Source organism: Alosa pseudoharengus, unplaced genomic scaffold (genome assembly GCF_046254945.1).
Source record: "Alosa pseudoharengus isolate Yale_2024_CS ecotype anadromous, Long Island Sound unplaced genomic scaffold, YU_APseudo_1.1 YU_APseudo_1.1_scf_1, whole genome shotgun sequence".
NCBI classification, from domain to species: domain Eukaryota; kingdom Metazoa; phylum Chordata; class Actinopteri; order Clupeiformes; family Clupeidae; genus Alosa; species Alosa pseudoharengus.
In genome coordinates this window covers 19,594,837-19,613,095 of record NW_027468564.1, presented here as the reverse complement: position 1 = coordinate 19,613,095, position 18,259 = coordinate 19,594,837, and the positions used below count along the sequence as shown (strand labels likewise).

The following is an 18,259-nucleotide window of genomic DNA, read 5'->3' as shown; positions in this document are numbered from 1 at the left end:
GCGAGGAGAGACTAACCCAAGCCAAAGATGCACTGGTACACACACACACACACACACACACACACACACACACACACACACAAATAGCACAATATGAACTTATGTACAGTAGCCATTGCCTCTGCCATCTATTAATTGTTCAATTGCATGTCCCTTTCAGGAAAGCATATCAGTCAGTACTGTGTGATGGGATCTAATTTGAGGTGTGTGTGTGTTTGTGTGATCCTCACAGGCCGAGGCTGAGAAACAGCTGAGCTCTTTCCAGACAGAAGCCAAGAATGCCCTACAGACACTATTCCCACAGGTTGTCATAGAAACAGAACAGGTAAACAACATACTAATTTTTTTTGTTTATTTCAGACCTAGAGCTGAATCACAGCCATGGCAATATCTGCTATCAACAGCCCTTTCAGTCATTGGGTCAATGAATATAACTATAAGTGGACGTGCCCGAGAAGACTAACTGTTAAAATAAACATTTTTGAAAGTATACAATTCAACTTTTTCCTTTTTTTTTTACTCCCAAAGTTTTAGTTCTTTTTTAGTTTTTGTTGCCCTATAGTATTTTTTTCATGAGGGCAGGGGGGTCATTACATGGAAGAGGATACCACAACTTATTTTTGTTTGTTGCCGTTGTCTTTGTCCTTCCAGACTAACTGGTTGGAGGCGTTCACAGCCAAAGCCCAGGAGGTGCTCAGAGAAAGCCAGCCCAGCCAGGTCGCCCAGCAGGAGGGCTCCGGATCAACGGACCTGCCGGTGAGAAAGTCTCATCTCTCCTCTCCTCTCCTGCAGCAAGTTATCGTCCAGTGTCCAGCTATCACGTTGCGTCGGACACTCTGTCCACACTGCATGAGTTAAATATATGTTACACTTAAGTTACATCGTGTAAACAACATTTTGACTAGCTGAATGAGCAGTCGGCCCCCACCCAAGCTTGCCCGCCACCAACTGGAAGTAGAAATGGCGTGTGGCATGTCTGACAAGACTGGCCGCTCACCACCCGCCTGTTTAGGACATTCCAATAGAGAAAGCGATCAAACTTATTTCTTCATTGTTGCTTGCTCAGGGTTTTAAGTTGCTTGCACACTGCCCAGGCAAACACCAAAACACCCAAACATGCTAAACTTGACAGTTGTTGGTTGCAGTCGTCTTAAAATTACCCAGAAAAATCAACTGCCAGCTCCACATTGCCCAGACAGTTAAAGAGTTTAGAACGAGTCAGACTCAAACATTCTACCCAACAAACACAGACTGTTGGAGCTTGTGGGGCGTTTGCGGGGCTTGCACCTTTTTAGTTAATAAAATAACTGGACATACTAACACATTGAGGCCCTGCTGTGTTCTGTGTTGTGATGGGTGTCCTGACTGCCCGGTATCCTCTCCCCTGTGGTCCCTCAGGAGCTGCTGTCCAAGCTGCAGGAGGCCGAGGAGTCCCAGAAGATACTCAAGGCTGAGTGTGACCAGTACCGCACTGTGCTGGGGGAGACGGTGAGGACACACACACACACACACACATACACACACATACACACACACACACACACACACACACACACACACACACACACACAGAGTTCACTCACCTGTCCAGATCAACTATTAGACAATTTAAACTATTTAGACAAATACGGAACTGAATGTTCATTGTCTGAGGGACGCTTGTGCCTCTTGGAAAGTCTCCACAACCGCTGGACCCACATTTTATTGGTTCAACTCCAACCCCTTCACTGCTCCGCTCTGTGTCACTCCTCTGAATTCCCCTCACCTCCACAAAGTGCGTTTAAATTCATGAAGGTTCAGCTAAAGGAGTATCGCCCCCCCCTGACGCTCCTCGTCTCACAGGATCCATTTTCTAAAGAGTCATCAGAATGTGAGAGCGGCAGATAGATTGAACATTCCAGCGCCTTAACACTCCACACACTCACAGGAACATGAGGAACACGAGTCAGGGAGCGCTCCAGAGCGCCATCTAGTGGGCCAGTAGTGCCTGTACTTCACATCAGCTGTCTGTCTGTCTGTCTGTGTCAACCTGTCTGTCTCTCTCTGTCTGTCTCTCTCTGTCGGTCTCTGTCTGACTGTTTGTCTCTGTCTCTGTGTCTGTCTCTGTGTCTGTCTCTGTGTCTGTCTCTGTGTCTGTCTCTGTGTCTGTCTCTCTACCTGTATGTCACTGTCTGTCTGTGTCTGTCTGTGTGTCGGTCTGTTGGCCGTGACCTTTCTGACCTCTTGACCCCTGTGTGTGCAGGAGGGCATGCTGAAGCAGCTGCAGAGGAGCGTGGAGGAGGAGGAGCTGGTCTGGAAGGCCAAGATCGGGGAGGCCGAGGCACAGAGACAGGTGGTAAGTCACCCTGTTCACCCCTCACTACACACACCCTTCACTACACACACACACACACACACACACACACACACACATAAACCTACAGCTCATCCTTGTTTATACCTACTATATACTATACTTACTATATATGCACATACTGGCACCCAGTATCCTCCTCAGTGTCACCTAGTGAACCGATAACCTTCACTTCTATCCTGTATGGCTAGTAACGTTGTGGTGATTAGTAACGTGGTGATTATCTGGAGTAACGTCGTGGTGATTATCTGTAGTAACGTCGTGGTGATTATCTGTAGTAACGTCGTGGTGATTATCTGTAGTAACGTCGTGGTGATTATCTGTAGTAACGTCGTGGTGATTATCTGTAGTAACATGGTGATTTATCTGTAGTAACATCGTAGTGATTATCTGTAGTGACATGGTGATTTATCTGTAGTAACGTCGTAGTGATTATCTGTAGTAACGTGGTGATTATCTGTAACGTGGTGATTATCTGTAGTAACATGGTGATTATCTTTAGTAACGTGGTGATTATCTGTAGTAACGTTGTGGTGATTATCTGTAGTAACGTCGTGGTGATTATCTCTAGTAACAGTGTCTCCTGCTGTTCTTCTGCTACAGGCCCTGGATCAGGTGAAGGCGCTGGAGGAGGCTGCAGAGGCCATGAGGACAGACAGTCCGGACACAGAACAGGTACACACACACACATGCACGCACGCACACACACACAGAACAGGTACACACACACACATGCACGCACACACACACAGAACAGGTACACACACACACATGCACGCACACACACACAGAACAGGTACACACACACACATGCACGCACACACACACAGAACAGGTACACACACACACACACACACACACACACACACACACACACACACACTCACACTAGAGGTGGGATAACCAGACCCTCAGGGTTTAAGCTGATATGAGGCAGCATAATGTGCGTAACTTTAAATGGGCAATTACTCATCCCTCTGTTTGAATGTTGTTTATGGCGTTTCCTCCCCAGCTGAAGGAGCAGGTGATGCTGCTAGAAGCCCAGCTGGAGAAACAGCTGGAGTCGTTGACCTTCAGCCAGACCTATGCAGAGGAGATCGCACAGGTGAGCACGCTCAACTGCACTCTCCAGCTACAGGGACACCTATAACTGGCCAAGCTCAGTCCCAGATCAGTTAGAGGTGCTCTCAGCGATGTTACGCGGTTTCTAAGCTAAAACATTTTTTTTATTTGTCACATACATGACATCTCCTCACCATCCGCTATAGCTGCCTGTGTCCTGAATACACTGTAAAAAAACAGTCTCTGTGGATAGTCCAGGCTCCAAAAATGGCAGCAAAAACAACTTAGTCATAACATAACTAAATGTTCCAGCCAATCACCAACGAGATGCGTGTTTAGGAGAGTTTCAATTGCACAGGAGCGGGAGGGAGGGGCGAGCTAGCTCTCTTTTGTTTGAACGTCAACAGAAGTGGCGTTACCTAACATCTCTTAGTACCTTTAGAAGAAATGTTGGGTGGTGGTTCTGGAACAGATTTCATATCTTGTATAACCAGCATTTTGGGTCTGTTAAAGAAAACTGAAGGTCTTTATATAATGGACTACTTCTGTCATGATCTATGTTGGCCATGTTTTATTTAACAGACCCCTTGTGTGACTATGGGTGTTTTGTAACTGGCCTATGGCCATCTCTATATCTTGTATAGTGTTTTGTAACTGGTCTATGGCCATCTCTATATCTTGTATAGTGTTTTGTAACTGGCCTATGGCCATCTCTATATCTTGTATCACTAGTGTTTTGTAGCTGGCCTATGGCCATCTCTATATCTTGCACTGCATCAGAGAGTAGCTGTGTGATGAGACCTGCCCTGCCGTCTGCTGCCTGTGTTTAGAGTCCATACTGTATCTGAGTGTAGTTGACCCAAAATAAAGTTGTTTTTAATCTCTCTATCTCTTTCTCTCTCCCCCCATCTCTTTCTCTCCCTCCCTCTTTCTTTATTTCTTTCTCTCTCTCTCTCTCTCTCTCTCTCTCTCTCTCTCTCTCTCTCTCTCGGCTTGTCCAGCTGAAGGCGTCTCTGTCGGAGTCCCAGGCTCAGCTGGAGGCTGCCCAGGCAGAAGCCCAGAAACAGACGTCTAAACTCGCCACGGTAACGACCCGACCCACACACCCACCCAGCCACCCTTAACCCAACACATCTGGGCCACAGCAGCGGTCTCTGAGACTCTGGGCCAACATCTGTTTTATTGTCTCCGGGTCCAGATCAGAGACTTCATAATTCATGGGTGTCACTTGTACTCATTTACTCGTGTCAAGTAAAATCACTTTTGCTTTCATCGTAATCATGTGGAATTGATTTGCGATTTAATACTGTGCGGGATAATATTCTATGACTGTAAATACAAATCATCCGTAACCATAACAACCATGCATGAAAACACAATGTCTGCCCAGTTCCTCCTGTCAGGGGTCAAGGAGATGAAATTCCCTTTTTTATTTTCTTTTTGTGGGTAGAGTTTGTTGTGATTGACAGCTTGCTGTTTCAGGTGAGGCAGCAGCTGAGGGAGTCGACTGAGCTCGTGCGGAATGAGGACTACTCCCACTCGCCGGGGTCAGAGGTCACACAGGTCAGGGTGCCAGGCCGAAGGAACGCACCCTGCAAAGCCTTCTGGGAACTATCAGACACTGTTTTCCACTTCTTCTACTATTTAACATCGTATAACATCTGTCTTCAAATCGACCCGGCTCAGCCTCCTCTCTCGCCCAGAGACCAAATTCAGCCTCCAGATTTGTGTAGAATGATTGAGCAGATATATTCAAAATAATCCTGTGTTTCTAGCGTATGTTGCTTATACAAAAAATACATAAAATTCAATGAAGCAAAATCCAACAAAACAACAAAATACATGCTAATCTGGAAAGAGATACTGGTTGTTACATTGTTCTTTCACCCTCAGCACAGGAGATGTCACAATGTCACATCTCCCTGCTGAGCTGTGATTTGTGCAGAGAGGAGGATGAGTGGAGAATCGATTAGATGGCAATCTTAGCATCACTCTCACTCTACTTCAGCTAACCCCCGTTAATGCAAAAACTTAAAACGTAAAACTTCCTAATGAGGTGCCCTAGTCCTATGGCTTCATTCTTCCAAAACAAAAGCCATAGGGCCCCAAGTTAGCTTACCCAGTAACTAAATCACACACTTTCCCTCAGGATAGGCAGTACTGCATCACAACAGTGAGACATATAAAAAAACACTCATGGTCTGACACAGGGGTTCCCAAACTTGTCCATGACAAGGCCCCCCAAATACCACTAGGTTCTGGCCAAGGACCCCCTTAATGTGTTATTAAACCCATTGACAATACTACGGCAAATGTAAAAATACATTAAGCTAATCCTAATAATTATTTTAGCCACAAGCACTTCGCAATGGAGAATACAGTGTGTAAAAATTGTATTTGGAGCTTTCTGCTATATGAGAGCTGTCACTCTACTATTATTCCCAGTCATTATAATGTTCAGATATGCACCAAATTATTATAATGACATTGTATAACAACCCTCATAGTAATAGGTATATTTAAAATATTTCAAATGTATTTATTTGTTGCTTTTATTTTTCCTTCCAATTTGCTGAGGCTCCCCTGGCACCCCCACACGGCCCCGGCCCCCACTTTGAAAACCACTGACACACGTAGTGTCTGCATTAACGGGGGGTTATTGTTAGCACAAAGTTAACAACTTGTAGACACATACTTGAAATAGCCCTCAAGTCTCCTCATCCTCAAGTCACCCTACCCCCTATCTTCATACAACATGTTATGATATTTTTTATTCTCGCACACCCTATCCCTCCCTCCCATGCATCCCTCCCTCAATCTATCGCCTTCTCTCTGATAGTTCCCATGTAGGTGCTTGCTTTTGGTTGACACTAACCTCTGCTTTGTGTGTGTGTGTGTGTGTGTGCGCGTGCTAATTGCTAGTTTCCTTTGCTGTGTTTGGAAACAACTCGTAAAATCCAAAAGAACTTGCAGGAGATGCTTTTCCAACCCTGTCGCTTCCTGTGTTGCTGTCTGTCCTGGGCCTGTATCTCTAAAACCTCATGGATTTGCTGTCTGTCCTAGGCCTGTATCTCTTAAGCCTCATGGATTTGTAGATCTCCACTAGACACAAGCTTTTCATTGGTCCACACAGCTGGTACCATCGGACTGACTGATTGAATACAATGCGTCAATTTCTTTAAAAAAAAAAAAAATGCTATAATGGTGTGTAACTCAGTTGATACGGTTCCCATTGGAGTATGTTTTGGTTAAGAGTTCCATTTGATAAGTCATTGCTACATCGATATACCTCTAACTGAACATTCACTTGTGAGTAAATTGTAATTTTGTGACAATAGACTTATGTGACCCGAGCTGAGTTGAACTAGAACTTCCTTTCTATGTTCACATCTATGTTTCTATGTTCCATTTCCAAATGTGTTGTCATGCAGTGAATATTGTTACATGATACTGTAGCAGAGATGCTGTAAATAGATAATTTTACAGCGGTGTAACAACGAGAATGTTGGAAAATTAACATTCTAAAAAAAATATTTTAAATATTTAAATTCTAGAAGCTTAAATTGGAACGGAATATTTTGTTAGAATGTTCACAACTCCCCTGCTGAAGGGTTAAATTACTATTGTCAATATGCCATCATTTCACATGCCTCTGTCCCACCATGGTCATAGCACCAAAACTTGATGCAGTTCTACGAAGGAAATCAATAGGGGTGCTGTTTTTCCGGAACATTCTCCCAGCTTCTGTGTGTGGTTGTGAGATACGGGCCCCTGGTGTTTGTGCTATAGCAGCTGCTTACTGAGCCTCACTGGTGCGTTCAAAACATTTGGGGAGAGAAAACTTAAAAAAAAAAAAAAAAGATTTAAACAAATTCTCATTGAATATGGCCGAGAGCAACTGTGCTTCAAGATGGCTGCTGAACAAAACAACTGTTATGTTATCTGGATGATTTTGGCCTTTGAAACACAGGGGTTTTATTGTTTTTTTTTGTGTGTTATTTTCACGGTGAGCTTTTTTCAGCTTCCTGGTTTTCGAGCTGAGCTGCTGCCTTCTGGAAAGTTCTCCAACTCTAACCTCAAAGCTTGTTTGTGTTTGTTTGTTTGGTGTCACAGCACTGCACCCTTGTCTAAGGAGTGATGCAAGCATGTCCCCACCTCACCCCAAAACTCTCACACACAGACACATTCTCCTGCTCCTCTCACGGCTGTTGTGTCCATGACAACACATTGTGTTTGACCTTTGCATAACCTCTGTGCGTTCCGACTCTTTGCAGGTGCAGAGCCAGCTGGAGGAGACGGCTGAGAAATTATTGACAGAGGAATCCATGAAACAGCAGCTAGCAGAGAGCTATGATCAGGTAGCCACCACACGCAGCATCAAACAGCAGCTAGCACAGAGCTATGAGCAGTTAGCCACCACACGGAACATCAAACAGCAGCTGGCACAGAGCTATGCGCAGTTAGCCACTAGGCCACATGCAGCTTCAAACTGCAGGTAGCCACTATATACACAAACCTACACAACATCCAAGAGCAGCTGGCAGAGCTATGAACAGGTAGCCACTATAAGGCAGACAAACTAAATGACCTCAAACAGCTAGCGGAGAGTTATGAGTAAGTAGCCAACACACACAGCATCAAACAGCAGTTAGCACTGAGCTAAGAGTAGGTCGCCACAACAGGCAGCATTAAATGGCAACTAGCAGAAAGCTACATCACAAGCAGCGTTAAATGGCAGATAGCTATAAACAAGTATAGCCCCAACACCACAGCGACCACAAACAGCATCAAACGGCAACTAGCAGGTAGCCACTACAGACATAAACACAACAGCGACCACACAACATTCAAGAGCAGCTGGCAGAGCTAAGAAAAGGCAGCCACTATAAGCAGACAAACTGAACAACATCATACAGCAGAATAAAGATAAACTAAACTGCATCAAAGAGCTACACAAGCACTAAATAGGCCTACACAGCATCTAACAGTTAGCTAACAGAGCTTTGAGCAAACAGACAAATCACACAGCGTGTGTTATGAATATAGGAGATCAGAGGTAGGAGATTGCAATGGCCATGTCCTACTAGACTTTACGAACATGTTATGGTTATAGCCGTGTCCAATTGTACTACAATTTCCCAACTATTAGCCGCAGTTTATACATTAATTTGGCAACATTTATTTGAGTTTTTTTTTTTTAACTTGCATAAAACACGGTCCTGGCTATGAGTTTTTTTTTAACTTGCATAAAACACGCGGCTAATAAATTACTGTAGTGTGATAGTGTAAAGATGAGTGATTTACACATGACCGTAAGACGACATGATGTGATAGTTGGCCTGTTTGATGGTTAGATACTGTAGACACACACACACACACACGAGTGCTCATGTGTGTCCGCCTTGTGCTCCCCTGCCAGGCTCAGAAGTGTGTATCGGACCTTCAGGCCCAGCTGGAGACTCTGAGAGCAGAGGGCGAGGGACCCACTGTCGAGCTGAAGGTGCGTGTTTGGGTGCGTGTGTGGGATGTGTGGGGCACATTTGCATGTACATTTGTATGTACATAAAACTTTTTTTTTTGCCACAAAACACAATTGACATCTTCCAAAGCTGAGACCACAGCACAACTTCAAATCTCGAAGCATATTGAGTTTTTTTTTTTGTTTGTTTACTCATTCGTGTAGTGTTAATAATTTTCTGTTTTTATTTGTGTTTGTCCCAGGAGCGTCTGGAAAAGGAGAAGAAGCTGACGAGAGACCTGGGTCAGGCCGCCACCAAGCTGCAGCTACTCCTCAAGGCCACCCAGGACCAGCTGGCTAAGGAGCGGGAGACCATCAAGCACCTCCAGGAACAAACACAGGGCAAGGTGACACACACACACACACACACTCACAAGGACGCATGCACGCACTCACAGACACACATGCACGTACACACACAGGCACACACACACTTACACTTACTGAAAGCACATACACACTAGCACAACAAATGAATAATCTGCTAAAGAGAGTTGGTAGCTTCCGGACAGTCATACATGCGTTCTCGTTCACACGTTAAACATAGTGATAGTATCTCTCTCCCTATCCCTATGCCTCCCCCTCCCCTGTACACAAACGTGAAATGTTTTCTCTGCCCCTCGTAGCTGATATTTTTGGCAGTGCACAGTGAGCCTCTTGTTCCGGAGCCAGTACCCTGAGGCTGATGAACAGTTCTGAAACACACACACACACACACACACACACACACACACACACACACACACACACACAGAGTCCTGGTCTGTTACACCGCAGCTAACAGAAACGGGGCCCTGGGGAGGGCAGAGACAGGGTGCTGTGTGTGAGTGTGTGAGTGTGTGAGTGTGTGAGTGTGTGTGTGTGTGTGTGTGTGTGTCCGTCCATTTATGTGTGTTTGAGAGTTGCAATGTACAAATAAGTGTGTATATGTGTAGGCACATCTACGGCTGTTTTGTATTTGTGTGAGGTTATTGTTTTTGTTTTGTGAACTCTAAAAAAGTGAGTTGGGGGGGGGGTGGAAATAAAACCAACAACAAAACAAAACAACCATTGTTCTTCCATGTGCTGGTTTGGAGTATTTTACATCTGGATGTATCCCTCATTCATATTGAACGTTTGGTTTATATTTCTGAAAATAAAATATAATCTATCAAATAACCATACTTTTTCCGTTCTGTTCATAGGACACTGAAGAGCCAAAGGAGGGAACATCTGTCTGAGCCAGACTGGACGACCATCAGAGAGAGAGACTGCGAGAGAGAAAAAGAGGAAGACGAAGATGAACGACTTTTCCAAGATGCCTTAATTTACTCGACATATTCATTTATATCTTTGTAGTCTCACAGTGCTGTAGTAACTGTTGGGCAGAATGGACCTTTCAGAATGGAAAGAGGGATGAAGTGAAGGGAATAAAAAGAAGGAGAGAGAAAAAGAGAGGGAGAGAGAAGGAAGGTGTGGGAATGAATGAGTGGATCTAGTTATGTATCTTTTTAAAAATAAAAAAAAATCGCAGATCAAAGATTTAAATGTGGGACACTTCAGCCGAGACGAGGCGGGCTGCGGGTGTCTCTGTGGACTCACATTCCCAGAATGCACCATTCTGTCAGTGTTAATGGATCAAAGGGAAATCCTCCATGTGGCTGCGTCACTGCACAACTCGTGGCGGATTAATAATAATAATAATAATAATAATTAAAAAAAACAAGATGGTGCAATCACTTTTCTTTTAACTTTATTGTTTTTTCAAATGGGAGTGGAGGACCTCAAACTCGCCACCCCAACCCAGGAATGGAGGAGAGGGAGAGGGAGGGGGAGGGAGCAGGGGATAGGCCTGGTGACATTTCTCCATTGTGGTACGGAGACGACATGCAATGTTTGGCCCCTACACCTGTTGCTGTGGGGACGGGACACCCTCATAATGTGATCATTTGTAATGAAACAATAAAACAATGTAGACCGTAGCTCTGTCTCGGCACCATCTTTTGTCATTTTTGTTTTAATTTGCTTGTGATTGAGAAGTTGAGTGATGCTAGATTTGCATGACTTCATTTAATTACAATTGTGACCAAGGTAAATCGCACACACAGGCCTTGTTTTTGATTCAGAGAAGCTGTTGGATAACAGGGTGGACAACCACATTACATACTGGCTGCCTCGGCTGTTCTCATTTTGTTTGGTTTTAAATGACTGAAATGACTGATAAAATTAATGAATACCAATTTAATATCAGACACTTGTGACACAATTACAACACATGATGTGTTAGTATAGTGTGTGCCCACATTGTTGATCTTGACTTAAGTGGTCTATTTTGAGTCTGAAGAACTGGACCACAGGTAATCTGACACATTCATCTCAGTGAGTAGATTAATCTGAGGATGTCTGATGATGGACCTGTAAGTAATCTGACCTGTTTATCTCTCAGTGACTAGTGTAGAATAATCTGAGGATATCTGATGATGGTCCTGTAGGCCATTGAGTATAGCACCAAAATGACCTGCAAAAATGCACTCTGATTGATGCCCAGTTATTCCAGTTATAGTTTGCTTGAGACTGCTATGCTTGTCAAAGGGCTAAATCTATGGAAAAAAACATTAAAAGAATAATTTATATACATAAAATATTTGTTAAATGATATTAACACATGAGAATGGCCAAGGGGGTTCTGTAACAACTGATACATCCATTGTGTCAATTTTCTGTTAGTGTTGAATACACTCCGACTAGTGTTATTGTGTCATTATTTACTGTGTACGGCTGCTTTAAGAAAGTATTGTATTGTGAATCTGATTGGACGACTTCATTCGTCACCTTTGACCCAAACTGAAAAGCAAAGATCGTGTTGGATTCACGATCGTTTTGCGTTGTGTTTTAGTTCTGATGTCTGTATTGAAGATGGTCAATAAAGCTTGACGGCTGGATCAGGATCGGTGATCAAAATAATTTATTGTAGATGGTACATCACTCACTAACCGAGCACAGGCTAAGTCTCAAACAGTAAAACTGCACAGAGTCTAACAGGTGTGGTAGTTAGTAGAAGCGGGCTGCTGCTGAGCGTCTTGGCATAAGATGCTCCCCGAGTCGCTTCCTCGATCCGTCTCGAAGTCCAAACCTGAGACAAAGCCTGTTATACTAAAATCATATCAACGTAAATCATGCCAACGTGGAAGGTACCAACCACTGTACAAAACCCGGCCCTGGCCAGATGGAGATACTAGCCCGAATAGGCAGACATGCTGTCTCCCTCGGCCCATGTTATCACTGATGTTCCTCAGATGTTCCTAAACATCGGCCTGTATGACCTTCCTGCTGGTACACAGGCCTAAGGCACAGTTATGTACAATAATATGAACCTCTCCCTGTTGTATACTACACACAGTAACACAAAAGTAACACAGATGAACACATCAGAATACATACAGAAATACCCCAGATTTCTACAGTCCCCCCTCTTGATCAATTAAAAAACACAGATTTTTATAGATCATACAAAACAAATAAAAGGAGTCTGATGTGGTCTAAAGAACAGAGGACAAACCAAGACAAGATTACTTCTCTAGCACTTTGAAAAAGGAAAAAGTGCCGGTGTCTTAAAAGAAAACATAATAACTGATTTTGTTCCGGAGGATTGTCTCACACATAAAAAGAAATTAAAAAGGAAAGGAATCAAACCCACATCCCCGGTTCATCCCGAGGCTGGGCAGGAGGTACTCTAACAGGGGCCAATCTTGGAGTGGTAGTGGTGGCACGCTTGATGATACACAACACCACTTGGATAGCTAAGTAGATGACAAAGATGGGAATGAGCAGGGGCAAAATTAACTGGACAATCTGAGCAAACAGGGACCCACCCCAGCTACTCAACCAACCTCCCAGGGACCAGCTACCATTATCCCGCTTAAGCTGCTGCACGTTGGCGTAAATATCTTTGATGTAATTGGAGACATTAACGGTCGAGTCAGGCACATAAGTACAGCATTCCTGTCCAATCAGAGCACAAGCACCTCCCTTACTGGCCAAAACCACGTCCAGGCAGAGCCTATTCTGAAGGGCAACCTGTCTTACTGCATACAGTTCCCGGTTAATGTCTGAAAGAGCACGTGCAGTGTCATTAGCTACTACATCAACAATGTGTACCAGATCTCTAATCTCATCAAGCGCCACAGTTAGGCCATAAGTTGGAAGTAAAGCGGCAAAGAATCTCTGTGTCGGGGTTGCGACAATACTGTGACCCCCAAAAGCGTCACGCCTAGTCCTAGGGTGTATAGATGTTGACTCACCCACCAAATGTTCCCTCTCCACAATCCTCACAGCTGGAACAACATAAGCTAAATAACAGGAGCCTTGCCAATTAGGGGGAAGATAGGAATATGTATACTGTCCACACACAAACATGGAACCACATACAGGGGCTAGTGCATTAGTGACGACCGTGCTTCCTGGTGTTACACCTGGAACACGCATCATCGGGGGAAGGGGAATAAGGACCACTTCACCTGACTGTTCAATGGAAACCTCAGTCTGTCCAACCTGGACTTCATATGGGCAGATGCTCTGACCTACCACCGACCGTCCACTCTTGTCGGCCACCCAACAGCTTAGTAGGGGGCCCTCCGACCCATGGAGGATTGGGAAAGATGTCATTAGGGGAACCCTTTGTAGTACTGTCAAAGGCTGCTACATACTCTGGGATGGTAAAGGGGATGGCTATGTAAGGATACACTTCAGAGGCAGATGGCATTAACCCGCATACCCAACACGAATGCTTACGCTTGGCCTGGGCCAACCCATGAGCCGTCTTCAGGAAAGTGTTGTCCTTGTGCACATCATGATGGCTGTCATACAGAGTATCAGTAACAATAACCAGGTGACACAGGATAACAGCACAACAAAACAACATTTTCGGTGACATTTTCAGATGATAAAGGAGACACACAACAACAGTTACACAACACAGAATTCAGTGAGCTGATTGCTGTTAGAGAATGATGGAGTTGAGGATTCCTTTTGGGAAACAGAGTCTTTTTGGGGAGAAGTGCAGGAGACCGGCAGGCAACAGTTCAGTTCAAAGGCAAAAGTCTCTGTCCTGGATGATGTCCGTGGCTCCCGGCAACCTCATAGGCACATGTGGAGTGAAAAGAAAGAGCAGTATCAGTTGAAGGATAGTCATGAAAACAATAGTATATATAATCATCTATTATAGGGGTGTAGCAACCTCCCAACCCTGGTCCCCCAGTGAGTCCCCGGTTAACCCGTTGCTGCGTGTTCAGCTCCCTTACGGGTGTCCCCAGAAACCAACCTCTAGAACCAGGACTACAGGATTACTCCCCCCTCTTGATCTAGCTTAACTGTAATCATTCTCAAAAATCGGCAATTGTAATTGTATCCTCAGATTAAACATTTCATATATCAGTAATCACACATATTTAATCATCAAAATCAATTATAAGACTTATCTAAGTCTATAACTTTTCATAACATGAGTTTGTGTCAAGAAGAGTCCACTACCACAACACTCTGAGCATGTTCGGATTCTCAAAGGAAAGATTCTACCCTCGGATCCCTAACCTTTCATTTCTCCTGACGTCATAAATTCCCTATCATAATGAAAGTCTCCCGTGAATCTTCCCCCCTCTAGTTCACACCTCACCCCTAAAAGAAGATTGGCGAAAACTCAGATAGAATTCGTACCCTCCCCAAGTGCGTCATGTTTCAGGCGGTTCTATTAGTTTGCAATGGCTCGCATGTATCCACTTTTCTCTCACCCTGGACCTTCACTGCCAACTGTGTTATCAACAAAATCTGATCTGAGCAGATCTTTTCTGGCAAACCGTATCGGGGAATGATGTCTTTCACAAGGACTTTGGCAGTGTGTAGTGCAGTTCCGGATCGTGCAGGGAACGCCTCGATCCACCTAGAGAACTTGCACAGAACAATCAGAACGTCGCGATAGCCTTTGCACTTTGGAAGAGTGATGTAATCTATCTGAAGAACTCTGAAAGGCCCTGGTGGAGCAGGTGTTTTCAATGTTGGCAGCTTGACCTTTCTGTCGTGGTTGTTTTGCCGACAGGTGGCACACCGCTTGACGATGTCCCTGGCCGTTGCTGTGAACTTTGGGGCCCACCAGACCTGTATGAATCTGTTCCTCATCTTCTCCACTCCCACGTGTCCAAGTGAATGAATTTGCGTCGCCAGGTATGGCAGAAGACTTTCTGGAGCCACTGTTCGTGTTCCAAACCTCCACAGGTTGTCGTCATGGAGCTTCGCCGCATTTTCAATCCAAGTCCACTTCTCTTCTCGGCTAGCGCTGTTCTGCATGTCTTTGATGTTGGCCAAACTTTCCCATTTTCCCTCTTCAGATGTTTCCTTGACCTTCTTTGTCACTCTCATCATGCATTTCTCGTCGTCATTTTCAAAATTTTTCCTGTTACCGTTAGATCCGTCCGTGTTTCCATTTCCGTGTCCATTCTCGTTAGTCGTTTCGTTATCCCCCCCCTCTCTTTTTCTTGCGGCTGTTCTTGACACCGCATCCGCCATTGCATTGCCTCTTGCTTCAATTGTGTCTTGCCTTGTATGTGCCTTTACTTCGATCACTGCCAGGTCTTTTGGCAGCTGCATTGCATCCAACAATTCTGCCACAAGCTGTCCATTCTTGATGGGACTTTGTTTCACACACGGAGGTGGTTTTCCAGTCAGTCTGACGGGTTCCATTTCCAACAGTCCACAGTCATTCTTTCCCCTAGCCCATGCTGGATGTTCCAGGAGATCCTCTCTTTTTAGCCTTCTCAGGTTCCACAAGACTTCTCCATCTCCTTCTCCAATGGCTATGGTGACTGGGGCTGTCTGCTTCAGACTGCATTTTTCTCCGGTTGGTCCACCAGCTGTCTTGATGATGCCTGACAGAGGTATTTCGTGTTTCTTCAATAGGTCGGAAATGTTGGATGAAAAGACTGTAAGTTCAGCACCAGTATCAATCAAGAATTCAATTTCGATGTGTTCTTCACGCAAGGCAGTAGCATAGAGGGTGTTATCGGTTCTCGCTGGTTGGTAAAGCACAGACACGCCGTCGGTGGTGGCTACTGTGCGCACAGGGCATATGAGTGCCTCGTCAGCTGACTCATCCCCGGCATCCCAGTCCTCCATCGCTGGCCTGGTTTTCATTGTCTTAGGCCTTGTTACCGGAGCAGTCGCTCCCTGGGCAGCATTGGATGTAGATGCCCCATCATTCACTGGTGCAGGTGGGGGTGGGGGAGGTGGGGGTGGGGGTGGGTGAGGTAAAGAGTTGACAGGTGGGGGCGGGGGTGGTGGTTGTGGTCGGGTAGGGAAAGAGTTGACAGGTGGGTGAGGTGGGTATGGGCTTGTAGCCAGTGGCATTGGTAACAACAATAGAGGAGGAGGTACTGAAGCTATGGCTAGTGGCTGTTGATAGCCATACTGGAGTGGAGCAGTTTGATGATGGTTGGTTGCAGACGTTCTTCCTTGTCTTTGTGGATTGTAGAAAGCAGTGGCTGCTGATGGGGCCAGAATGATTTGTTTCGTGTCACCTGCTGGCTGTTGATCAGGTGGGGTTCCCATAACAGCAGCATTCTGTCCAATGAAGCTGTCTTTATCAATGTCCACTGCACTTCTAGATGTCTCCACCATGGCATATGGCGCTGTTGAGTCCAAGTCAGGCAGAGTCGGTTTGAGGCGGGTGCTTGGTTGCCTGTTGCGACCCCCGCCCACAATAGGTGCCGGGGTGTATGGGAGGAGTTGGCTCCTCCCCATTGAGTGGGCCTCTGAGACCACTCCTCTTCGCCTCATTTCACTCTGTTCTGGCAACACATCCGCTTCCATGAGTTGCTCCTCCAAATCACGTCTTTCAGTCTCTGTTCTCCAAATCCTGTCTCGGATCTCTAATTCCAACTTCTCTAATGTCCTTTGTAATTTTTTCTCAAATTTGCCAAATTGTAATTTCACTGCCATCCAATCTGACACATAGGCCTGCAACTTAGTTTTCCTACCAAGACCCATATCTGGATTGTGCTAATATCAATTAATATTAAATTGTACTATGTGTTTCGTGCAGTGACGTGATCCTTTATTTAAACTTTTAACTTAAATTTGTCAGTAGTGTGTGATGTTTTAGTGCCAACTTTTGCGATTCTGCTTTGGCCAAAGAAAAAAAAGAACCTCTCTCTCTCTCTGTCCTTCTCCTTTTTTTCCACACACACTCACACACACACGCTCGCTGCTCCCGCCAGGGAAAAGAAAACACTCTCTCTTTATCTCTCTCGTTCAGTAAACTGGCACTTGGTAAATTATTTTACTCACAGCATGAAGCCACAACAATAAATTTCACCAGTGTCAGTTCCACTTAACTCAGACTATTTCCTTTCTCCCAAAAACCGGCTGGACAACGACAACAATTAATGTCTCACTCACACCTTTAACAATCTCTCGTTAAATTCACAGTTGACCAAGTCAACAAAACCATAGGTTGGAAACCCTATCCCACTTTTCAATTACTGCACAACCAAAACACCCCCCTCTGGTGATTTCGTCTCCTCTCTGTATCACTGTAACGCTAAGTTTAGTCCTAGGCCATTAAACTAAACAAAGACCTTGAGAAACAACCACACAGTTCACTTCAGCAACAATGACTGTAGCAACAGTAACTCCTTCTATTTTCTCTTCGGCACCCGCACAGCATTTATCACAAAACCCACACAGCTTAGCATGTAATGGCAGTACAGAAAAAGAAAAGCTTTAATCCCCCAAGCTTGTCCGTAGTTAATCGATTACTTCTTTTAATTCGTTCACGAATCTATTCCAATTACCCAAAATATGTGTACACTTTAACCGTTTACTTTTTATCAGAAAACTTCTTATATCCAATGACATCTAGAGCTCATCAATCATTGATATAGGTATATAGGTATGTTACTTGTCAAAACACTTAATGACACAAACTTCAATACTCTCATTAATGTGCAGCTTTAAATCAAAAAAATTCTAATTTACTCCCTAAATTATGTCTATTTTTTAACTTTACTCTTGGTTCTTTTCACGCACAGAGGAGAAAAAACTCTTTGCTTTCACCTGGTCAGAGTTTCTTCACTGCGGCGGGTGCACACGCACACAGCGTCCTCCCTCTTGGTAGGCTTCCAGCTGGGGTTGGTCACGTCAGCCTGGGGCCCAAAATAGACTCTTCTTACAGATGTGAAGTTTCAAAATCTGCCCTCGAAGTCTGTTTGAACCCGAAGTCTGTTTGAACCCGAAGACTCAGTCTGACCTCGCCGAATGGATGTTCTCGTCTTCCCCCTCCTCTTGCGTTCGGGTCACGG

General features: G+C 44.8%; 1 protein-coding gene across 2 annotated transcripts in view; it reads left to right on the top strand.

Annotated features, from left to right (window-relative positions):
- rrbp1b (ribosome binding protein 1b) overlaps positions 1-10,882 on the top strand; it is a 26,738-nt gene extending 15,856 nt beyond the window's left edge. Inside the window, exons 18-30 of one of the 2 annotated variants that reach the window (XM_076283523.1) lie at positions 1-35; positions 233-325; positions 652-756; positions 1,399-1,488; positions 2,243-2,335; positions 2,957-3,028; positions 3,366-3,458; positions 4,417-4,500; positions 4,898-4,978; positions 7,690-7,773; positions 8,835-8,915; positions 9,137-9,280; positions 10,118-10,882. The exon at positions 1-35 is cut by the window's left edge and continues 58 nt beyond it. In XM_076283523.1, coding sequence (XP_076139638.1) covers positions 1-35; positions 233-325; positions 652-756; positions 1,399-1,488; positions 2,243-2,335; positions 2,957-3,028; positions 3,366-3,458; positions 4,417-4,500; positions 4,898-4,978; positions 7,690-7,773; positions 8,835-8,915; positions 9,137-9,280; positions 10,118-10,153 — 1,091 coding nt within the window. In that variant the 3' untranslated portion in view covers positions 10,154-10,882. The remainder of the gene's footprint in view (positions 36-232; positions 326-651; positions 757-1,398; positions 1,489-2,242; positions 2,336-2,956; positions 3,029-3,365; positions 3,459-4,416; positions 4,501-4,897; positions 4,979-7,689; positions 7,774-8,834; positions 8,916-9,136; positions 9,281-10,117) is intronic. The other variant, XM_076283532.1, reaches the window with a different exon arrangement.
- The last annotated feature ends 7,377 nt before the right edge of the window (positions 10,883-18,259 follow it).